Source organism: Dasypus novemcinctus, chromosome 2, assembly GCF_030445035.2.
Source record: "Dasypus novemcinctus isolate mDasNov1 chromosome 2, mDasNov1.1.hap2, whole genome shotgun sequence".
Taxonomy (NCBI): domain Eukaryota; kingdom Metazoa; phylum Chordata; class Mammalia; order Cingulata; family Dasypodidae; genus Dasypus; species Dasypus novemcinctus.
The window spans coordinates 78,067,077-78,092,273 of NC_080674.1; the positions used below are offsets into that span (position 1 = coordinate 78,067,077).

The 25,197-nt window shown below is 41.7% G+C and overlaps 1 protein-coding gene and 1 non-coding gene across 2 annotated transcripts; both read right to left on the bottom strand.

The window, feature by feature from the left end:
- Positions 1 to 8,424: 8,424 nt before the first annotated feature.
- On the bottom strand, positions 8,425 to 24,988 carry ZBED3 (zinc finger BED-type containing 3). Its single transcript, XM_004466558.4, has 3 exons — positions 24,870 to 24,988; positions 14,693 to 14,794; positions 8,425 to 14,054 (listed from the first exon to the last, which is right to left on the bottom strand). Exon 3 carries the CDS (start codon positions 14,038 to 14,040, stop codon positions 13,342 to 13,344), a length of 699 nt encoding a protein of 232 aa, XP_004466615.2. The 5' UTR covers positions 14,041 to 14,054; positions 14,693 to 14,794; positions 24,870 to 24,988; the 3' UTR covers positions 8,425 to 13,341.
- Positions 18,692 to 18,828, bottom strand: LOC111766071 (small nucleolar RNA SNORA47). Its single transcript, XR_002798232.1, has one exon. It is a non-coding gene; the product is annotated as a small nucleolar RNA SNORA47 (small nucleolar RNA).
- Positions 24,989 to 25,197: the final 209 nt, after the last annotated feature.

Consider the following 25,197-nt stretch of genomic DNA (forward strand, 5'->3'; position numbering starts at 1 on the left):
GAGTGATTTATTGAACTGATGATTTAACCATACATTGGTCTGTTTTGAACTCAAAACCAATCCAGAATTTTCCTCTCTAAATTGGTACAGTAATAAAAGGATAGCTTCAGATATGGAGGACTCAGTGTAGCCTTCTGTGTACAGATGTCCCTGCTCTGCCAGGTGTGACTATTCTTTTCCTTTCTGTTCACCTTTCTCCCAGCTTTTTGCTGGGAAATTAATGGTGGAATTCACCCTTTTCTGGTAGTGAATATAAGCTATAGCTCCCTCATCTGCCATAAAGAAATATCTTCAGTTGGTAGAAATAAGGAAGGAAGGACAATTCTGAAAATAATTATACAGTAAGAAAGCTAATTTAGAAAAAAAGGTTACCTTTTGGAATTTATGGTTGCAATGTTATACAGTACTTAAGGTACATAGGAAGAAAGGGGAATAGGAAAAGAAAAATAAATCCATAACTAAAACTTAGAGAGATGACCATACAAATTGCCAAGTCCCTACAGACTTAAGCTAGGATAATCAGAGGCTTTATAATTCCAGATTTGGTTAATGGTTAAAGTCTTTCTGGCTACCTGCACACACATAGGCACATACGCACAGGACTTGGAGACCTATTTTTTTCTAAAATAGAAATTACTGTGGTTTAAATGTGGTGCTGTATGTAGGTAACAGTAAACAAAGGACCCCTAAAATAGATTTTGCTTCTGGTGGACCTCACTCATTGAGTAAGTATATGACTATCTTTAATAGTTCCCATTTTTATTATTAGATTGAAGAATACTTTTTTCATTGCTTTCTTTTGTTAAGAGGTGGGAACTTGAGAATCCTGATAAAATTGGAAATATATGTTGTAGTTGCATTATTAAAACCCTTTGCAGACCTAAAAAAGTCTCTGGGCTACACTATATAGTGGATAAAGCCTTGAATAATGTCTTAGTCTATTTCCATCTGTAAAGTAAAAATAATATTTATCTCACATATCTGTCTTGAATAGCAAATGAGAAAATGTATCTAAAAGCACTTTGTAAACTGTAAAAGCAATATAAATATGAGCTGCTTCTATTTGTTTAGAAGCATATATGCAAATTATATACAATTTAGATTACACAAAATTTTGTCTAATTTTAAATCATTTATTTGCAGTTATAAATTTACTAATTTTAAGTATTTGTTGTAAGTGGCACTAAATTTTGCTGAATTTTTGGGAAGTCTAATATCTTAATTTTTGCCAGAATATGAGAAGCTAACAAAATTGAGAACAGAAGAAATCATTAGCATTAGAGTAGAATAAATCATTTCCTGGTATGAAATGGCCAGAGGAAGCATTTATTATTATCTTCAAAAGAGAGGAACTTAGTCTTTTTTGTTTTTTCCTCAGTTCTTTTGAAAGAATTTTTACTTCTTCTGGTGTTTCATTTCTGTTCCAGTCATGAACTTACAAAAAGTAATGGTTCACCCAAATCAAAAAACCTTCTGACCAAAAAAAAAAAAACCTTATGACTTCTCATGCAGAAGATTATTTCTTAATTTGGCATGTTCTCAAAGAGGTGAAAGAACAGAGAAATCATAAAGGAAAGCAAGAGGTGTCAGATATTGTGTGGCAAGGCCATCTTATCAAGTTGTAGGATAAAGGAATGTGCTTGGCAAGGAGCCAGAAAGCATTTCTGGACCCACATCTAAAGTTGTTCCTAGGAACAGTTGAAAACATTGTTCCCAAAATCTTGTTCTAAGCATGCTTATTTTTGTAGGGCATCACTTTTGTCTTTGCCCTGAATATCTGATCCAAAATATTATATTTACTTTTTCATACTTTAAAGTGGAAATATATTTGGATTCTTTAAAATGATTGTGTGTTTGCATGATCTGTGTGTTTTAGGGCCAGACTTTTTCTTCTTTCTGCTTTACTGTTTTTAGTATTGGCTTATGACCTTTTAAGTTGCAAAATGACTTTGTGACACCAGCCCTCATTCATGTCCAAACAGGGAGAAAGAAGAAGAACACAGTTCTCTTTGATCAGAAAGCAAAAGCTTATTCAGAAGCCCACTCAGCAGATCTGTCCTTAGGGTCATTAGCCAGAACTGGATAACATGGCTCACCCATAGCTGCAAGGGAAGCTGAAAAAGTGGGCAACAGAATGGTCACAATTGGCATAAGCCATTGAGGGTTGATGGTGGTATTGGTTAGATTGTGTAATGCTTTGTTGCCATTAAAATGAATAAGAACTATCTATATCCTCACAGAATATTCTCAGTACATTGCTCATTTTAAAGAGCAGTTTGTAGAAAAATACATAAATTATAATCCCATTTATATTTTAAAATTATAAGTATACATATCAAATTGTCACTATTAATTGACAAAGGAGTGAGGGGACTTTTGCTTTATATTTACGTCTATATTTGAAGTTTTAAAAAGTAAGCAGGGGGAAGCGGACTTGGCCCAATGGATAGGGCGTCCGCCTACCACATGGGAGGTCCAAGGTTCAAACCCCGGGCCTCCTTGACACGTGTGGAGCTGGCCCATGTGCAGTGCTGATGCACGCAAGGAGTGCCGTGCCACGCAGGGGTGTCCCCCGCGTAGGGGAGCCCCACATGCAAGGAGTGCGCCCCGTAAGGAGAACCACCCAGCACGAAAAAGTACAGCCTGCCCAGGAATGGCGCCGCACACACAGAGAGCTGACACAACAAGATGATGCAACAAAAAGAAACACAGATTCCCGGTGCCGCTGATAAGGATAGAAGAACACACAGTGAATGGACACAGCAGACAACTGGGGATGGGGGGAAGGGAGAGAAATTTAAAAAATGTTTAAAAAAAATAAGCATGTATACTTGTGTAGTCAACTGTATAAACATGGTGGTAATAAATAGGAATTCAACAGCTGGAAGTGGGGAGGCCTTTAAGGCTCAACTGCAGGCGTGCTGCTTACTTTGCTGTGTGCCCAATTTCATTTATCTAGAAATGAAAATTACTTCCACATAGTTTCAGCCTAGATATTGACTCTGAGCTCATGACCTACATATCCAGTGGGGTGGGTAAGGGTGGGGTTGAATGGGAATGAGGGTTGCTAGGCCAGACTAGTCACTGCAGGCCCCAGGTCCTTAACCAGAGTTGGTCTACATTGATCTCACAAACTAAAGCTTCCAAGTAAATTTTCATATGAAGAAAGTCTTTTCACTGCTTAAAAAAAAACAGAAAAGAAGCGAGCCATTTTTCTGCTTGTCATGCTAAGAAATTCGGAATTTATCTGAGGCAAGGAGAAATCTATCAACGGATTTTCAGCAAGAAATGCCCTCATTAGATTTCTGTATAGCATAGTAACTGGTTGGTTGAAGAGAAGTGGAGTGGAGGCTGGTAGGCCTTAAGAGTAGGCTGACTTCCTTGAGGATTTGTTCCATCTATTAAATATTGAGCTCCCCCCAAGTACCTTTTACACTGGGCACTGGGAGTTCCACAGTCAACAAGACAGGTGGAGAGATCTTGAGAGTAGAGAGGTGCCTGGCTCAGCAGATGGTTAAATGAATAATTGATCCAATAGAGACCACCTTCAATAAGAAGAGGAGTCTTTCTTCAAGAGATAGGGAGATAGGGAGTTTGTTCAGTAGAGGGGTAGAAAGATGAAAGAGGTGAGGGCACATGCAGGAAAGAGATGCTATCGAGAGGCTTAACACAATTGGTAAAAGAGTGAAGGAGGCTGCACTCTCACCAAACTTGGAGAGTTGGCAGAGTAGAAGCAGGAAACCCAGAAAGCTAGGATACCTAAACTCAAATGCCCAGGGTTAGATTGGAGTAGCTGCAAATGGGTTGCAAAGGTGGAGCCAGATCTGCAAAAGCAAGGACCTTGTTTGTTTATTCATTGTTATCTTCAGCTTCTGCCACAGGGTTGAACATATGGGAGGTGCTCAAAAGCATTGTTGGTGGGATGAATAGAACATGCTAACTTTCATAGTGTCAGGTACTGTACTAGGCACTGAACATACTGCCAGTATTTTATAAATTAGAAAACAGAGGCTCAGAGAGGTTTTTATTTTGCACAGGGTCAAAGAGCCTGTGTGACAGAAGTGGCAGAGCTGGAGTTTAAATCTTGGTTTTTTTCATTCCAGAGGGATGGTTAAGAGCACAGGGTGAAGAGTTTGACCTAGGTTCAAATTACAGGCTCTACTACTTCCGAGCTGAGACCTTTAAAAATGTATTTAAACCTCTCTGTACTTCAGTGTCTTCATAGAGTTGTTGGGATATTTAAATAAGACTCATGTCATTCAGCACAATGTCTGCTACATAAGCCCCCAAATGTTAGCAATTATTAGTACATATTGTTATTATGCTATATTGTGAATGCCAAGGTAAGATTCTCTGAGTAGAGTTCTGGAGAGGAGATGGTAACTATTAATTTGAGAAGGGTGAGGAGTGAGGCTTGTACACAGATGGGTCATCATTAGCCCCCGTAGTGATGACAGGAGGTAGATATGACAAGAAGACTAATTCGGGACCTGACTTGGTTAATGAATATTGGAGAATAACAAGGAGATTGGTAGAAGATTGTGGTAGCTTGAGGTCTTCGTGGGCCCCAGAAAATTATGTTCTTAAAGCTAATCCATTCCTGTGGGTGTGAGCCTATTGTAGGTAGGACCTTTTGATTAAATTACTTCAGTAGAGAATGAGCCAGGGTGGGTCTTAATCCTTTTACTGGACTCCTTTATAAAGGGGATGAATATAGACAGAAAAAAGCTGGAGACAGAAACTCCCAGAAGCCAAAAGTTGAAATCAATGGAACCCAGGAGAGAGAAAGCCATGAGAGCAAGAAGCTGAAAGCAACGGAATCTAGAGATGGCAGAGACCAGTAGACACCTCCATGTGCCTTGCCTTGTGAGAGAGGACTCCAAGATTGCCAGTCTCCTGATGCCTAACTTGGACACTTTCACAGCCTCAGAACTGTAAGCTTGCAAGCCAATAAACCCCCATTGTAAAAACCCAATGCTAGGCAGCCTTTAGCAAACTAAAACACTGATTGGCATTTGAGAGAGTATAGAAGGTATTGTAGGCTGACGCTCATCCTTAAAGGAGGCTTGACGTTGGAAATGGAACCATCTGGAAATGATAGGAAGATCTTGTATGCCAACCCTGATTCTTATTACCCCATGAGGGCTGGGTAGCTACAGAGAGAACTCTTGAGTACTAGATTTCAGATAGTTTCATTTCAAGCAGGGGTTCTTAACCTTTTTTGTTTCACAGACCCCTTTGCAGTCAGATGAAACCACAGACCCCTTACTAAGGCCATACTATACTGTGTATTATTTAATAAATATATCACACCAACACAACCCCACAAGAATATTTTTTTAAAATTTCAATTCAAGCTCATGGACCCCTTGTTAAGAACCCTGATTTAAAGGATCTTTTGATAGCATACATTAATTCAGCAAGTAGCCATGAAGCACTTAGCATAACCCAGGCACTGTTCTAGGCACTAGGGTTAGAGCAGTGAACAAAATAGACAAGACTCTGGTCTTCACTTAGCTTACATTTAGTTTCAGAAAGTACTTGAGGGAATGTAAAGGCCAAGCAGTCACATGAAGACCTTGATAGTTTTGAAAAGAATATTAGTCCAAAATGGTTTCATTCCAATGGTTTTTCCAAAACCAGACTTCCTAGGAGAGGTGGGGGGCAGGGTGCAAGTAGAAGGGGAGAAAGGAAAACCTTTTTTTTCCTAAAAATGTTTATGACCTTTCTAGGTGAATCTTATAAATTTCTGCCTCCATTATTGTTAGTCTTGCTTTTTAGGGTTCTGGATATAGACAATGGTAAAACCTTATAGAAACTACAGCCCCTCATTTATTTACACACTCCATCTGATTACCTGAGAATAACAGAGACTGCCTACTTGGACATTTTGGTTCTGCAGTTCTAAATCCAAGCAATACGTTATTGAAGTACACAAAGAAAGCAATATGAATCAGGTCAAACTGGAAATTGGACTTGATGGAGAATATGTAAATTAAAAACTCCCTGGAAGATGAGTTGAAAACACACTTGGGAAAGTTACTGTGAATGGAGGCAAGTGATGCCTTCTTCCTACTGAGTAAGAATGACTTTTCAGAAATTCTCCCAGCAAAAAGTTAGCTTTCCTCATCTATGTCAAAATGTGATGGTATTTTATTACCCCGAAAGCAGGTAACAATTTGGGAGAAGGTGGTGGAGTATTATTAAATGTATTACACATGTGACAAAGTGTTACTTAGCTTCCAATTACCAGAAGACTTCATAGGGCAGGAAGGTTGCCAGCTTATTCATTTGATCATTACTTATCTTGACCAGAGGCCCAGGAGAATATATACTGAAATAATAAAAATCTCATTAACATTTAATGTTTTTCCTTAAAGCCTTCATTTTAATATTATGAAATCAGAGTTCATGGAATATTGTAAGATTTTCATAAAAAGAAACATTTAATACTATTTAAATACGTAATGACTCCCAGTGCTACCTGAATTCATTCGCATCATAAACCCACTAAAATGGGCTCTAATCTCGAACACGACCATGCTGCCTTTACTTAACCTTAACATTACAGCACTATCAAGAGCACTTTACAAGCCACACAAAAATAATTATCATTGCTTCATTATCATCTCACCTTCTTAGCCAGAAATGTTAGTCTGCTTAATTATCTACTTTATTCAGCAGACTGGGCTCTGAATAATTGGCAGCTCTTTTCAAAATTCTAATTTATGTTGGAAAGATGAATAGTTGCCAGGTTAAGGATGTTTAACCAGAGGTTCGGAGGGCCACTCCAAAAAGAGGAGTTCCAGAGATGTTTTACGCATGTAAGCATTTTTGGAATAACTGTACAGACTTCCAAGGTGACTAAAGAGAAAAGTACTCAGATGAATAGGTCCTGATATATTTGCTTGTAAGATGAATCAGATTACTTTGTATTCACAAGTCAGATTGAGTTTTGACTAGAGCAGCTCATATGGCAAATCAGGTATGAAATGTATGTTTTGATAGAAAAAGAGTTCTACTGTGAAGGATAATGATTTGGCAAACCTTTGTGGCTTTCATGCAGCTGCTCTCAGGAATCCTCCCAGGGAACCTGCTCTTGCTGAGGAATGCAGGATTTGTTTTGCACTCCCTCTCAGGTAAGAGAAATAGATGGAAGCAGTATTTATTGAGTTGAAACTACATGTCAGAATTTAGCTAAATAATATCTTACTTAATCCTTACAGTAACCCTTAAGGCATGTACTATCCCCATATTTCAGCTGAGGAAACTGGGTTTGAGAGAGGTTCATATGGTTGCCCAAGTGATTGGAAATTTAGATTCACATCTGACTCCAAAGATTTGATCAACTCCTTTCACACCACTTTGCCTTTCAAGTTAACCAGATCCTAGTCCACCTACAAATTTACAAATGTTCTCAGAACTATGGAAGCATCTGGTTTCCCTTTCCTTTCCCCAGAGGCATCCTTCAAATCTACCTTTCCAGGTCCTTGGGATTAGTTTGGAGCTTCCACTCAGGGATTTGTCTTTGAGAAAAGTCTGTGTGTGCTCCCTGCTCTGGCCACAGAGACTAAGATATAAGAGGGAATACATTAGGACCCCCACTACGGTGCTGGTTTCTGGGGCAGAGCACAACCTTCCTTCCTCACACCCCTAGTTAAGGGTCAGGCTGTACAATGCTGTGATGGGCAGAATAATGGTCCCTCAAAGATGTCAACTTAAGCCCTGGAATTTGGGACTATGTTGGTTACATGGCAGGGGGTATTAAGTTTGCAGTTGGAATTAAGATCACTGATCAGCTGACCTTAAGGAGAGGGTCCTTTATATGTGAAAAAGGGAGGCAAAGTATGAGTCAGAGAGAGACAGTGTGAAAAAGTGACTGGCCACCGCTGGCTTTGAAGATAGAAAGGGGCCACAAGCCAAAGAATGTGGGCATCTTCTAGAGGCTGGAAAAGGACAGAAAACAGAATCTTAGAGCCTGCAGAACAGAACATAGCCCTGCCAACACCTTGGGATCTATGTTCTGGCTTCCAGAACTGTAAGAGAATGTGTTGTTTGAGGTCACTAAGTTTGTGTTTGTTTCAGCAGCAATAGTAGCCTAATACAAAGAACTCCCTAACTTCCTCTGGGAAAGCTGGCTGTCCTACCCCCAACTCCCCAGTTAGTGGATGTTTTTGAAGTTTAGGGCCACATTGTAAAGCACGGACAATTGCACCTGCCCTACCTGCTCACAAAGGTGCTCTGAGGACCAAAGGAGTACAGTATGGAGAGCATGCTGATGCTGCCACACATATTTTCAGTTCTAGGGACTGAACCTGATAGATTTATAACCTTGACTACTGTTTAAAGAGAGGTTTGACATACAATTATTTTAAATACGCACATGTAACAAGAAAATCCAATTAAACAGAGCAACTGAGCCACTAAAATTTCAGTGATGTTTTATTGTATTTCATGTATTATAGCCTATTAGAGCCAAAGAGGACCTTAATGATCACTTCATCCATTTTACAAAGAAGCAGATTCAAATTGTTGAAAGGTAAGAAGTTAACACCTTTAGAAATACAATTCTCTGATGAGATCAAAGCAGCAAAAACTAAAACAAAAACAAGAGTATTTATGAATCCCTTCTGAGATGTTAAAGACATGGACAGCTATTTAAAGTGTAAAGTCAGCCGAAACGAAACTCGTCTCTCTCTATGCCAGCCTCCAAGATGACAACTTAGATGCTTACAGGGCCCTGGTCATTTCAAGGCTGGTTGTTCTTACTCTGTTTTTTCCAGACGGCCTTCTCCCTGCCAAATTTCAATCTAAAGAAGTAAATAATATCTTTACTTCTTGGCAGGAGTTAAATTGCAGGGTATAGTCTGTATACCAGTTCAATCCCTCTACCTTGCCACTGTATACATCTCTCTCAAAGGCAGCATCAGGTTGGTGCTATCAGCAAGCCCACTCAAATAACTAAGGAAAGACCCACTATGTAGGCTAGGTATATGAGTCTTAGTTTGCCAGAGCTGCTGTTATAAATACCACTAACTGCTTGGCTTAAACAACAGGAACTTTTTCTCTTGAGGTTTTGGGGGCTGAAAGTCCAACATCGAGGTGTCAGCACACCATGCTTTTCCTGAAGTCTGTAGCACTCTGGTGGTGGTTTTGCTGGCAATCCATAACTCAGTTTCTGCCTTCATCACATAGCCATTTGTCTCTTCCTCCTCATTCCTATTACTGTGTCCAAATTTCCCCCAAATATAAGGACTCAAGTCATATTGGATTATGTCCACCCTGACTCAGGCGGTCTTATCTTATCAGTGTCTTCAAAGATCCTGTTTACAAACAGGTTCACATCCATAGGAGTGGAGGTTAGGACTTGAACATGTCTTTATGGGGGGGCATGTATCAATCCATAAAGGCATATCACTGTCCCAAATGGCAGTGACAACTCTCTGTGAGCATACTATACCATAACAGAGAGGCCAGTTCAATCCCCTGAAGTCATCTCTGCACTCTCAGTTAATCGCAAAATGCCACCACAAAAGGTGATAGACCTTGTGGTCTTGACAGTCCATGTGCTTTGGCAGGTGTACAAGCAGAAGCCCTCAAGGCCAGAGACCGAATATTTGTTGAGGAGGCGGGAGTCAAGTGACCTGCCATAGCCACTATCACCTGAGTGATCTTGGACAAGTTGCTCTCTGGAATTCAACTTCCTCATCTGTCAAATGAAGGGACTGGACTGGACAAGGGCCACAGTTCTTTCTAGGCTTTTCTGGAATGTGAATTTTCTGGAATGTGAATATTTGTCTTTGTGTTGGATGTTCTGTTTATTTTAACTAAGCAAGCTGAATGCTAATGGTGAGGATTTTTCATTTGCAAAATGTGAATAATTTTATTTTTTATTATAAAAGTGATTCATCCTTGGTATGAATCAAAAACAGTGTAGATGTGTATAAAGCAAAAAGTAAAATCTCTTTCCTTAGCCCCCATAATCATCACTCAGCACTCAGGCTTTTTGCTCTACTCTCTCCACAGAAAAGGCTATTCATGTTCCCATCAGCCATCTTTCCTGAGGGAGTGGTTAAAACTTAAGTAAATCTTTGCTGTATTTTGATGCTTCTAACAATTGGTAAAATACAAGAGAATCACTTTCAGATTTTTTTCCCCTCTCTAAAGTCCAAATTCAGATCTTACAGCCCAATTTATAAATCCTCGTGCAAAAGTTAACTTTCAGTATTTAAGAGAAATAACTTATACTATGATTAGTATAAGTACAAATTGCAAGGGATAGATGGAAAAAATAATGAAAACATAGTGGGTGGGGAGGATATGTAGCTCCAGCGATTGAGCACCTACTTCCTAGTTTTGATCTCTGGTACCTCCCCAAAACAACAACAAAAAAACAACAAAATTAACGAAAAAAACAACTTGGGGTAACCCTGATGTAGCTCAGCAGCTGAGCACTGGCTTCTGACATACAAGGTCCTGGGTTCAATCACTAACCCCGGTACCTTTAAAAATAAAAATAAAAAAAGGTGGGTGATGGGTGATCTTGGAAGGTTTTTGAACAGGAAAGTAACATAATATTGGCTTAGGAATTGGCCAAGAGGTATATCAGGTGGGACAGTGGGGGAAGACAAGCATCTACCCAGATGAATGATAAATGGAGCCAGGGTTTAGCAGGGGGCATTGGAAGGAAAACAGGCAATATGTTATAGAAACAGACTCAGTAGAGCAGGGGTCAAAGATTCAGTCAGACTGGGGTTCAATCCCACTCTGCCTCTTAGCAGTTGTGTCTTCTGAAGACATTACTTAAATCCCCCAAGCCTGTCTCTTCATCTGCAATGGGCACAATAGCACCAGTGTCATGCATTGCTGTGTGGCATACAATCTTTATTGTAAAGGATTTAGCACAGTGCTGGCACATGGAGAATGCTCAGAAAATAAATATCACTAACTGGAATTGGAGTTAGGAAGGAAACAGTGTCAGCTCTAGTGACTCAGTAACAGGGAAGCAGAGCTATCAGGAGGCAGTATACTACAGTAGGTTACATGGCTTCTGGAAGCAGAATGATTAGATTTGGATCCCAGCTCTACTACTTACAAGCTGCAATCTTGTACAAGCTACTTAGCCCTTCTCTATCCTTAACTGTGTGATGAACATGGTATTGTTATCTCCCCAAGAAGCTGCTGTGAGAATAAACTGAAATCATCCACGTCAAGTGTGTAGAATGTGCTTGTAGTAGCACATGTTCTAGTAGATGCCCAGTAAGTATTAGTTACTAGGGAGGGGTGAAGCTGGGGAGTGGAATAAATTTGCCCCTTCCATTTGTAGTAGCAGGTTATGCAGAGGATTGGACTTGAAGGACTGGACTTGGGTAGAATATTCGAGGCTGGAGATATTTATAAGTCACTGTCATAGAGATGATTATTGCAGTTCTACAAGTAGCTGAATCAAGAGTGTAGAAAGAAACCTGAAGAAACAATCAGACAAATCCAGAATATAGGACACTCTATAAGATAGATGACCTGGGCTCTTTAAAAAAAGTGTCATGGAAAAAGAATAGTAAGGGGACTATGCTAGACTTAAAGACATGAGTTATAAACAAGAGTATGAAGCTTGGTTATATCATTTTTAAAGAAACAAAAAACAAAAACAACCAAAAGACAGTCTTGGGACCACTGAGGAATCTTTATCAAGACTATATTACAAGCTTTTAGAGAATTGTTTATATTCTTAATTGTACTATAATTGTACTGTGATTATAAAAATAATGCCTTTATTCTTAGGAGATACAAGCTGAATTACTTAGGGATATATGAAAAATATATGTGCACGTACCTATGGGGTAGAGGGAAGAAAAAGTAAACATGGCAAAATGTTAACACATGTCCAGGCTAGGTAGAGGGTATATATGGGTTTTCATTGTACTAGCCTTTCAACCCTTCCTGGATGCTTAGTATTTTTCACTTAAAAAATGGGAAAAATGAAGCTGAGGAGAGATTATTTGGGTACTACTCTACACCAGGAAAAGGAATTCTTGGGAGGAAAAGAAAATTTTACTTACCAATGGAAGAATTTCAAGAAGCAAAATGAAGGCTGAAAATAAGTCTTCATATTCAGTGACTGGGAGGTTGTGGTGGCTTCCTAAGTGTCCACTGTAGTGTAGAAATCTGATCAAGAAGTGAAGGATTAAGTAGAATGGGGAGGAAGACAGCAAGGACCACTCAACCCTTAGGTGATGTTCATTTGGAAGCATCTGGGAAGGCAGTCTTTTCAGTACAAGAGAGAATGAGCATTTCTGAAAAATAGTCTGGGGAAAGAGAGGGAATGGGTAAAGTAATAATGGCAGCAGAGGAATGAGATGAAAACATGAGAGGAAGAGATTGTTTGGGATAGGAGGGATGCTTTCTCCTTTGGCCCAGAAGCGAGGACTGTGAAGATACACACAGGAAGAAATGCTCTTCCCGGCACCAAAGGGAAGAAGTCTTGATGCTAGGAACGGGTCAGGAGGTGTGAGGCAGCAAAGTAGGGAAATTTACAACAGCTGCCATGGAGCCTGAAATGGCAGAGAGCATGGTTGAGGTGAGATAGAGTGAACCTGCTATTGGTTGGGCAGCATGGGGGTTGGGAGGTGTGATGGCAAGTGAAAAGAAGGGTCCTTCAGGATTGTACTGGGAAAGCAAGAAGGAAACAAGGGACTACAGATGATGAGAGTAAAGAGCAGCCCTGGAAACTAACGGTCCCTTTTTCAGAACTCCATGGGCAAAGACTATGCAATAGGAAATGAGAAAAACTTTTTTTGTGGATGGGGGTGGGTGGCTAAGACCCCAGACCCAAGCTTTATCCTCATTTTCATGCACCGTCCATCCTGTCTTGACCTGGCTGGTATACAAGCATATGGTGTGATAAGTCTGATATGTACAGAAGTTTCTGACCTTTAAAAGTCACCAGGTACAAGGTTCTGGGCCCTGAGTGATCATGGATTCCGGTGATCAGGGTGGGGTCTGGGCTGCTGGAGTTCTTATTCCCAAAGGCAGGCAGAGGAAAAGATTTCCACTTTACCTGTAAATGCCAATGCCCAATTAGATGCCTGGGGCTTACACTCCCAGATGTCCACAGGTGACCACCAAAGAGGAAGTGTTTGGGGCTCTGCTCTGGTTTCCCGGAGTGCTTCTCAAACTTAAGCAAGCATCATCAGCGTCCCCGGGAGGGTTCCACATTTGGAGATTCTAATTGAGTAGGGTTGCAGTGGAGCCTGAGATGCTGCTCCAAAGATAGCTGCTGACGGTGCTGGTCCCTGGACCAGTTTGGGTAGCGCTGCTGCCAGCGGTGGAAGTTACTAAACTCTACAGGAGGATCTTCGTTACTGCGTAGCCGTCCCTCTCCCCGTCCTGTTCCTCTTTCAGTGCTGTCTGGTGCGGGGCTGCAGCCAAGGCCAAAGCGCACTCCCGGCGGCTCACTTCCCGCAGCCGCACCTGCAGGGCCTCCCTCTCGGCCTGCAGCTCCCGCCGCGCCTGGGCTACGGCGCGCTCCTCCTCCTGCAGGGCCCTGCGCCTGCGCTCCAGGGCGCGCTCGCCCTGCTCCACGGCCGCCTCGCGCCGCTCCAGCTCCCGCTCCCGCCGGCTGGCGCGGAAGGCCAGCGCGCCCATCTGCTCGAGCAGCAGCGCCCAGTCGCCCTCGGCGGCCGCGGCTGGGGCGGCGGGGGGCGGCGGGCCGGGGGCGGCGGGCGGCTCGCGGCGGGCGCCGCTCTTCTCCAGCTCCCGCCAGTGCGCGCCCTTCAGGTGCTTCCACAGCGCCAAGGTCCCCGCGTGGAAGCCCGGGCCCCGGCTCACCTGCTCCCCACACAGCCGGCAGGTGGCCCAGTGGCCCGACGGGTACCCCGGGCGCGCCGGTGCCAGGTGAAAATACCCCCAGGCCTCGGAGTATGGCGCCCCCAGACGGCCCGGAGGCGCCGGCGCCAGGCCCAGGAACGCGCCGCCCTGCGTTGCCGCATCGTCCTGCCCGCAGGTCTCCTCCATGCTCACGACCGGCTCCTCACACCTCATTCTTTCTGCAGCGTCTTCATACCGAGGGAGGGAAGCGAAAGCGGGGGATTACATATATATGCAAATTCAGTGACCATAGTTAACCTAGAAGGGAACCATGCCTCCCTCTTATTAGTATTGGTTTTTCGGGGGAAAAAATTGTTTTAATATTTAGTTCTTCTTTCCTTATACTAGGAATTCTCGTCTAAATCAAATGGGTCCTCAGCTCACAAGTACTTATACTAAAAATGGGAAGCTTAGTTCTCTGAAATGAAGGACAAGCTAAATAAGTGCTGTTATCTGTGTGATAGTTTTAACTGGTCTTCTTGGCACTCTTAAAGAAAAAATGTCTATTGTTTTTTCTCAGAATAAGAGCAGGATTCTCTTTTGTATTTTTTTCTGGGTGTTTCAGAGAAAACAATGGAAACCAGCAAGAAATAAAGCCTTGGGAATGAAACATTTGTTCCTTGAAGTTTAGAGGCTGCAGAGCCAATGGGCAACAGCCTTTTTAAAGAAGGTACAATGACTGTACTTCCCTCAAGATGAAAGGATCTTTTATGGTTATAAAACAATGTGCCTATGAAAAAACTGGCAGTACTAAAAATCATCAGAATGTTTCAAATTCATGTAAACTTGGAAAATAACATATAAAGTGGCTTTCTAAATTTTTTACCTTTAAATTAGATGGAAGGTCATGTTCCGAGGGTTGTCACTGAGTCAGGACTTCCAACTGCAAGCTCACTGGGTAGAAACACTGCAGTATCACTCCTGAGCTCTGAAAAACCATCAGCAGGGCTATGAGTATATTCAGAGGACAGGCAGTGAGAAGCAGTCCAGTAAAAGAAAGTCAATTAAGCAGCCTTAAAGATAAATATTAGATATACTGACTAGCACTGTGTTCCTCTTGTGTTCATTTTTTCTGAGCCTATTATTGGTGCCAGAGTCATAAAATAAAATTAGTTTCCTTTATTGTTCATCCCAACTAAATGGCTCCCTCTATATATATCTGTAAGATACAAAACTCGGTCAATACTTTTAATTAAGTAAGAAATATAAAGGAAAGTAATAGCTTATCACTTTCTCCAACAAAAGACCCCTGTTAAAGGGATCCAAATGCTATGCAATAACTATCACTCCAAAGTCTTTTCTATCAGGAAAACAATTCACCACTGCAATAATCTATCAAAGAGGGGATAGGAGTTTATTCTGTAGAAAATAAATTCACAAAAGACTGAATATGTGACTCTAGACAAATTTGCTTTGCAAGTTCAAAAATAAACTCTTCTGCAAACTTATTTCAGGAGGAAAATCAAGGTCAAGGTCAGAGGACAGTGCAAGGAAAAATAATCAATACCCTCTCACTGTCAAGTTTTGAACTAGCAGCAGAGATAATGATAAAGTTCCAGAATCTCCCTTGTTAAGAACAACTGGCAATCAATCACTGAAGACAAAGATGAGAACAGGGAAAATAAGTTGCTATAATAACAGTAGTATTTAAGTTTTTAACTCAATTGCTAATAGTCTTGTTACACATGCAGTACAATTTTTTAAACCTAATTATTCTTTGTCCCCACCAAGCAAGTTAACTCAGGATCAGGCACAGCATTTTCTATATCTCTCATATATATTTTTAGAAGATTAGGAATCCACCAAGATCACCAGGTCTCTTTAACAAAAGAAACGACTAGTCTTCTGATATTACAGGCATTGATTTGAATAAGTTACTCATGATGACCAATTAGTATAAAAGGTAGAAATTAAGGAATTTTTACATTTCTCCAAGATACATTAAATCACTAAAGTCCCAACAGCGAGGGCTGGAAGGGGTTCCAGACCACCTTCAAGGATTTTTATGATTCATAAATAAAGAACAAGATTTTAATCTTAGAAATATTTTCTTTATCCAACTTACTTAAACTTCTTTTAAATGCTTTTTGGGGGAAGAAGGGTTATTTTTGTCCTCCCCTCCCCCTGCCCCAAAGATTTTATTATGAAAATTTCAAACATACACAAAAAGAAGATGCCCCATGCACCCATTACCCCACTTCAATAATTATCATCATCTGGCCAGTTCCGTTTCATCTTTATTCCCTTTCCCTTCACACTCTAGATAATTTTAAAGCAAATCTGCCATTCAGTATTAATAGGTAGCAGATAAGGATTCTTTCTTCTTTGAAAATAAAAACAAACATCACCACCAACAAAAATATAACCACCTACTTGTCACACCTAACAGAACTGACAACAGTTCCTTAAAATTACCTTGTATCCATTAATTGTTCAAATTTCTCCACTGTCATGAAAATGTATTCTTTGTTGTTTTTTTCTTTTTTTGACTTGGTTTGATCAAATCAGCATCCAAAGAAAGTCTGTACATTGCATTTGTTGTAATGTTTCTGAAGCCTCTCAGTCTAAACCATAGGAAGGCAAATTACACCTGAGCCAAATCTGGCCCATAACCAGTTTTTTTTTTTTTAACTTATGCTCATCTCCACCCACCTCCATTTTTTGCCTTGACCCATTTAAAAGTGAACAATGATACTTAGTATATTCACAATGTCATGCAACCATCACATCTAGTTCCAAAACATTTTCATCACTTCAAAAGGAAACCCCATAACCATTGAGCAATTACTCCCCATTGCCCTCCACCCTGCTCCTTCAACCACCAATCTGCATTTTGTCTCTATGGATTTATCCATGTCTTTATTATTATTATTACTATTATTATTTTCTATCTCCCTCTACACCTGAACCTCATATTTCCAGTGTTCCTTTTTTTATTATTAGTGGACATACACAAGGGTGGAAAGAATAGTATAGCGAATCTGTGGGGACAGAGGCCCCTCTAAGTCCTCAGCATGTAGCCGCCTGCATGACCTAGAATAAATTAAAGGTTAACAACCCTCCCTAGAGGGAAGAGAATGTATAGATGTTATTGTAAACTATAATCTTCCCAAAGCAGTGAATGTCCTTGGTAAACGTCCTTCCTAGGAGTCTAGTGAAAACATCACCACACCCCACATGTATGCTTCATGTGACCGTAGCAGGAACTCTGTTCTTACCCCCTATGGAATGTCCTTGTTCTGACACCCCTTTTATATTACCCCTCATTTTCTCATCTCTTTGTGAAGAGCTAACTTCATTCATTCTTTGACCGGCTGCCATCAAAGAATCTCTCCTGTCCTTAAGTCCCAATAAAGCTTATGCCTGACTAAGTGCCAGGGTGTCCTTCGGTCTCACAGCTTCACCAAGTCATGCCCTTCAGGAGTTCAGTTGTAACAGAATCCCTATGATTTATTTTATAAACTAAAGGAAATTTAGAGTTTACCTATATTATCAAGACTATCACTTTCCTTGCTTGTGCTAGGGGTTGAAAATTGTACGCAACCAAAAGACTCTTATCTGTGTCACAGTCTGAGAGTAATGGTAACTAATGTGCCCCCAAAGGTGCCAGAGGTGACCAATTACTGTCAAAATGACATCTTCCTGCAAGATGTCTTCGGATTTCTTTAGTCAGCTGAAAGGGGTGCTGATATAAAAGTACCAGAAATCTGTTGGCTTTTATAAAGGGTATTTATTTGGGGTAAAAGCCTACAGTTACAAGGCTCTAAAGAATCCAACTCAAGGTTGATTTCTCCGCCAAAGTCAGTTGCCACATGTTGAAGCAAGATGGCAGGCAATGTCTGCCTGGTCTCTCCTTCCTCCTTCCTCTTAAGACTCCGTGGTCCCAGCTCCTTCCAATCTCAGCTGTAGGCTGCCATAGGGCTTGTCCCTCAGACTTCTCAGCTGCTCTGTTCCCTTCACAAGGTCAGGTGTAAACTATGAAGTGAATGGCTCGTCTCTTTCCTGGGCTCCAGGATCAAAACTCACAAAGTTCTCTATTCTTCCTCTGTGTTTTCTTTTTTTTTCTAAGATTTATTTTTCTTCCCTTCCCCCCCTCCCCAGTTGTCTGCTGTGTCCATTTGCTGTGTCTTCTGTGTCCGCTTGCATTCTTGTGACCAGCACTGGGAATCTGTGTCTCTTTTTGTTGTGTCATCTTGCTGTGTTAACTCTCTCTGTGTGCGGCACCACTTGGGGCAGGCTGCACTTTTTTCGTGCAGGGCCAGCTCTCCTTGCGGGGTGCACTCCTTGCTCATGGGGCTCCCCTACATGGGGGACACCCCTGAGTGGTATGGCACTCCTTGTGTGCACCAGCACTGCTCATGGGCCAGCTCACCACATGGGTCAGGAGGCCCTGGGTTTGAACCCTGGACCTCCCATATGGTAGGCAGACGCTTTATCAGTTGAGCCAAATTCACTTCCCTGTGTGTTTTCTTGAGTGAGTGTCCATTTATATAGCCTAACAAGGGGGCGGGGACTTAACCTGAGTTACACTCTACTGATGTGGTTGAATCAAAGTCCTAATCTTAACATAATTTAACCAAAGACATCTCAGCTGAATCTAATACAATCAAAGGGGATCACACCCAGAGGAACAGACCAGTTTACAAACATAATCTCTCCTTTTGGAATTCATAAATAATCTCAAACTGCCAGACCAGGTATGCCAGAGGAGCATCATACACATGAATGCCATCTGTTATAAGAGTTAAAGTGGAAAGGAAGGTGAGAAATGCTGGTTTTGATGTCTGAGTCTTTTATTAGGCTTAGCGGTCAGGGAGAAGCACTGCAAATGTTGGCCAGCACAGTGCTGCCCCTCCAAGGGTGGCAGAGGGACATCCTCTGCCTTGGCACCCTTCACTCTGGGAGGTCTTAACCAGTGGAAAGCAGCATGGTACAGATCTGCCTCACCTTCTCAGTCCTCCACACAACTGCAAGCTGGGTAATACAATATTCTATTAAGACTCTGTATCTAAAGAGTGACCAGCATTCAGTGGCTGCAGGTCATACACAGCCTGCCTAGCTCTGCTAAACAATCGTTGGGCTAATTTCAGCCAACCCTACAGAGCAGAAGTCTGGAAGAGAAACCTCCTAACCTCCTTGGCTTAAAAAAGAAGCCTCTTTAGAATCCTCAGCCACAACCATTAAATGCAACGAGTTCTTATAAATTAACAAGACAAACAACCTAATAGAAAAAATGGGCAATAAATATGAGTAGGCAAATGATCTAAGAGCAAAGCCAAAAGGCCAGGAAATGTATGAAAAGACGTGCAATATCACTTATATTCAGAGAATTCTATTAAAGTAACAATAAGGTATCACTTTATATCTATCACACACTAACAAAACTAGAGAGTTCCAACAGCCAATACTAAAAGGGATGCAGAAAAAAGGGTATGTTCATGTGTTACTAAGTGTATTATTCAGTCAAAGGGATGCTAGTGCAAAATACCAGAAATTGGTTGGTTTTTATAAAGGGTATTTATTTGGGATAGGAGATTACAGATACCAGGCTTTAAAGTGTAAGTTCCCTCACCAAAGTCGATTTCCATGTGTTGGAGCAAGATGGCTGCCGATGTCTGCTAGGGTTCAGGCTTCCTGGGTTCCTTCCTTCCTCAGCTTCTTTTTCCTGGGCTCAGAGTTTCTCTCTTCCTGGGGTTTGCTTCTGTTTCCTCTGTGAGCTTACTTTCCAGGGCTCCAGCTTAAGGCTTCAGCATCAAACTCCAATATCAAAAGCCCTCAACTCTGTCCTTTGCCATGCCTTTTATCTGTGAGTCCTCACCCACTAAGAGGTGGGAACTCAATGCCCTAATCATAACTCAATCATGCCCAGGTACAGATCAGATTACAAGCATAATCCAATTTTTTTTTAAGATTTATTTTTATTTATTTCTCTCCCCATCCCCCATTTACTGCTCTCTGCGTCCATTCGCTGTGTGTTCTGTATCCGCCTGCACCCTTGGTGGCACCAGGAAACTGCATCTCTTTTTTGTTGTGTCATCTTGTTGCGTCAGCTCTCCATGTATGAGGTGCCACTCCTGGGCGGACTGCGCTTTTTTCACACAGGGCAGCTCTCTCGCAGGCACACTCCTTGCACGTGGGGGTGCCCCTGCATGGCACAGCACTCCTTGTGCACAGCAGCTCTGCGTGTAGGCCAGCTTACCACATGGGTCAGGAGGCCCTGGGTTTGAACCCTGGACCCCTCCCATATGGTAGGTGGATGCTCTACCAGTTGAGCCACATCTGCTTCCCCCAATATTTCTTTTTGGAATTCATCAACAATATTAAACTGCTACACTAGGGAAGATGTGAAGGGTTACAGTCCATTAGGAAGGCAATCTGGCAGTTTAATTAATTAAAAATACATATTATCAGAGAGTCCACTCCTGGGAATCTTTTCTGCACACAAAGTCATATGTATTAGGATGTTTATTATTTAGAATGGCCAAAAACTAGAAACAAAGGAATGTCTATCAGCAGGAGAATGGCTGAGTAAATAAAGTACATTCATACAAGGGAATATTATGCAATGATTTAAAAGGGTGCACTGGACTCCTGCCCGATGACCTAGAGGGGTTTCTGGTACTATTGCAGAAGAAAAGCAAGATGCAGAAAAGTGTGTACAATATGAACTCATTAAAATTAAATAAGATACAACTCTTTAAAGAACATATATCTCAAGAAAAATGAGAAACAGTTGATAAGGTGGCAAGAGATATGAAAGGAGAGAAAGGGAAGAAGAAAAGAAAAAGGTACTAAGAAAGCATGCATTGATCATGTATGTATATGCATTCATCATGTATATGCTAGGATCTACAGACAAATAAAAATAATTTTAAAAAGCAATCTTTGGGTCCTGAGAAGTGTAAGCTCAGGCAGGGCCAGGCTCTGGGGGATATAGGGTTGGATGGGACAGTCCCATGGGCCACCTGAAGATCTATTTCAATAGTGTGCTGCCATCTGGCCCTTAGGGAAACTGAGTGTGGGGCTGCTCAGTGTCAGGTGGTCTGTCATGCTTGGGCCGAGCAGGAGATTGTATATTCACAAGAGTCGGAGGACATGGGGGGAGAGGAACTCAATTCATTTATCTCCCTGGCCTAGAGTAGGTGATGGGGGGAGGGGTGCTGCATTAAAGAAAATGAATCTGACACTATGCTTCTTACCCAAACTCAACCTCAATCTCCCCATCTGTAAAGGGAAATGATAAGATTATCTTCCTCTGATACAGATGGCTGAAATCAGATAATGCAAATGATCTCACCGTTGAACTCTCCAGGGCTATATAAATTCAAGGCATGAACAAATAAGCTACTGGTATCTACTGCCTGAATTAAGATTTTAGTGGCTAAAAGACAGTGCTATTTTTCTCTTTGACATACTATTATTCAATACACCAGGTAATCTAAGTTGGAAAAAATCCCCTTGGGGATTTATGAATGCAAAAAACCAAACAAAGAAAAAAAAATCATAGGTCCACTTCCTTTCCCCAAATTTATTTCCACTTCCTAAATTGACTCTCATGCAAATAGTTTGCTCATTATCAGATAAGAGATGATGATGGAGAGATCTGGTTAGCTGAAGCCCTGTGATACGCTGTTGGACCTAGCAAGTGCACAATACAAATGCACATCAATTAACTGTCAGGTCTACTAACAAGAACAAAATGAAAAATAAGAACTGCCTTTAACTTTGCCTTAAACATTTTTTAAGCCACCAAAAAGGTGCAGTTATTTCATTTGCATCCGTTCACATCATTTACTCTTTCATTCAAATGCTCACTGTGAGAGTGCTCAGTGTCAGGCAAGTGCTTGCTGCTGTAGATTCAAAGAGGAAGAACACCCCACAGCCCCAGCACTCAGGAAGCTCTGGGTCTGAGATATGCTGCCATAGTAAGTTCCACACTCAGTGGTAATAGTCAGCTCAGTGTTCCCTCATTGGGGTGAATTCCATCATGCAGGGTCCACACTGGGAGAAGGGGCAGCAAGGCCTTGGCATGTGGCCTCAGAGGCTCTAACACAAACGTGCAGGCTGATTAAGACCCTGAGGACACTCGTGCTCCAGCACCCCATCCCTTCCCCACCCCTGCAGGTACAAAGCTCAGAGTCATCTACCATCAAAACACATTATCAGTGCTCAATTCTAATTAAAGGTTCCAATCCCAACCTCATATTCTAAGGTAAAGTGCCTTGAAGCTAAATAAAAGCTAAATAAATGATATTAATGTAATAGTGGAAACTTCTATGTTGAATTTCAGAAGAAAATAAAAAAACAAACAAATGTAGTGTTTAGGTAGTTTATGGAAGTGTTGAGACTAGTATGGTTGCAACTTTACGTCTGAATTCTCCTAAGGCTGAGTTTTGTGAATTCATTATCTGGGAGGGGTCACAAAAAGTCTAAGATTGTGGAAGATAATAAATCCACATTAATGACCTCTGTAATTCTTCTAATAACCTATCAGATTAAAACTTCCCCTGAATGGAGGGGAATGAAGGAAGGGACCAAAACTGCAAGAGTAATTTGTGTAAATACATGCATTTACACAAGGTATGACTAACCACCCACAAAAGTTCGTTGAATTATTTTATACTTAGGCTTATACACATAAAAAAAAATTTTTTTTATAAAAAACAACACACAATAGGCAGGGGTAAAAGTCAAAGAACCAGGTAGTTCTCAAAGGAAATAACAAGGAATTACATCTCTATTTATCCTTCCATTGTCAAGGCCAATTCCTTTAGTTGGATTAACTTGGCAGAGTTACAAACAAATATATGTTGGTTGAGCCTGGACAATAGGTGAGAAATTCACACAAAAGTGAAATTCACAGACTTGTGTAGAGATACTAAAAACATTTTCATTTACTTCATCCACTAGTGACTTTAATCAAAGCAGAATACATTAATTAAAACAATTAGCCTTGACAATTGAAGTGTTAAGGAATCCACCATTCATTCATCTATTATCTGTTCATCTCTGTTGAAATAGTTTACTGCTATGTATTAATCCATTTATAAACAGATCCAAACAACTCTAGAAATTAGTCTGGAATCACCAGGCTGAAGGCTTAGAAGTTAAAAGACACGTTAAAATGCCTCCAAACTGGACAATGTGGATGGATACCTGGTACCCAAATCGGGTACATATCCTTGGGCTATAGCTGCCTACCACTCTCAGGGAATAGGGGATGAAGTGTTAAAATTTTAGAAAAAGTTTGTTAAGTGGACTGTAAAAAAAATTTACTGGACCTGCAGCTAATTATCTGGTGAATCTGAGATGTTCCTTATTATGTCATAAACTAAACTCTTAGATATTTCCATCATTAGCAAAAAGATTGAGAAGCACTCCGTATTAAGGCATTTTTAAAAATGGACATTGTAAAGCCTTCTGCAGTAAAGTGGATCTTTATTTCAAGCCTGAATTACTTTAATACATATGTTCCTAAAAAGAAGGGTGGTGATCCATTTGATCTTGTAAAACGCATAATTTAATGTGAATTAGAGGGATTTAAAACTGTCCTACTGATGTGGGCTATGGGTGGGAGGCTGTTCGTTCCTTCATAGATAACGGTCCGTGTGTCCTGACTTGTGGGTGTGGGTCGTTAAGAGGCTCCGGTCCTGCCCTCGGTGCTCATGGCAAAGACTCCAGTCCCAGGAAACATTTTAGCAATGCAAACTCTATAAACTTTAAATATTCAGGGAAAATGCAAACCAAATGTGCTAAAAGCTTATCTAGAATGTATAAGGTCCATGCTAAAAGCTTACCTAGGATGTGGAAGATATATGCTAATTCAAGCCTATTGAAAACTGAAACAAAGAAGGATTTAGCCCTTACCCTGTATAAAAAGAATTTGAAAATCTTGTTAGAAGCTCGAGTTTGAAACAGAAAGCTCCCAAGTCCGGCCGGCTGTCAATAAATCATTTTTCCTTCTCAAAATCATTCCTGAGTCCTGGCCTTTCTATATGCAAATAATTGAACCTCTCTCAAATTCTACACTACCTTGGATCCCTTTGTAACTGAAAGGTTGTGCTTTAATGCAAAATTACCTGGATTGGGCTCTCAGCCTTTTTACACATAGGTGTATACTTTTTGTCCTCAGTTGCTTCAAGCTATTTTTGACCAGAGAAGATGTATAAACAATACATTAATTTAAAATACTGGAAATAATTACCCTAATTATGCCAATTTATTAGGCTATTTCGACAACAGTTTCTCTTAAACATCGTGTCTCCGTGGTCTTGGCTAATTAGAAGTTCGAACGGTGGCAGGTACTTTTTTCTCTCAAGGAGAGTAAAAACAAGTGTTCGGTAGCCTTCAGTTAATAAAGGAAACGAAAGCTAACCGCTCCTTTATACTCCTAAAGGATTAGACACGTCTTTAGTTTCAGCAACCGTAGGGAGAGGGCGATTCTAGTTTGATAATCCGGCTTGCATCCGGTTTCTCTCTCCCCAAAATGAGAAAGAAACACTGAGAAAGCCCCAATTGACAAAGTGCTCCCTCCGGGGCACCCAACTAAACTTCATTGTTAAGTGAAACCGCAAGAAGGCGACTTTAACTAAAGGGGCGTGGCGAGGGTTGCCGCTGTCCGCGAGTAGCTTTTTTGAGGGGACACTGCGGCGGGGAGCAAAGCCGCAGCACGAAAGGCGTCACCGGCCTTCACGCAGGGGCCCGGGTCCAGCAGCTTTTTTTTTCAGTAAGGACCACCTGACAACCAAGGGCACGTCCCGCGCCCGGTGCCCCGGGAAGCCGGGAACGCCCACTGGCTTCTGCGGTTCGTGGCCTTAACTGCGATTCCGACCACAGCCGACCCCTCGGGTCGCGGACGGGGTCGCCGGGCCCTTTGCCGGCCTCGCGGGCCTCCGGGGGCCTCGGCCTCCGCGCCCCCCGCGCCGCCCGCCCCCGCCGCTCCCCGCCCGGCCCGCGACGCCCCCGGCGCGCCCCCCGGCGCGCCCGCTGGCGGCCTCACTCACCCCTCACCCCCGAGGCGCGGGGGCAGCCCGAGGCCCGCCGGGAGGCCGCGGACGCCGACCCTCGCCACAAGCCCCGCAGACATTTTGTCCTGCCGGGAAACGTCCGCGCTCCGCTCCTTAAAGACACAGCGCTCAATTCGCGAGTGCGGTGATGAAAAGAAAGACCGTTACGCGGGACCTTTATGTGAAAGGGATGCGGGAGTCACTCCTAAACCATCCAGGTTCAAGAGTGACAGATCTTTGTTCGTGTTTGAAAATTACGCAATTCTTTAGTGATTAAAAATCAATGCAATTATTGTTCTATATCTTTTACATTAACCTTCCAAGA

Excerpts from the sequence above, each read along its gene's own strand:
- ZBED3 (XM_004466558.4), bottom strand. The coding sequence starts at position 14,040 with ATGAGGTGTGAGGAGCCGGTCGTGAGCATGGAGGAGACCTGCGGGCAG.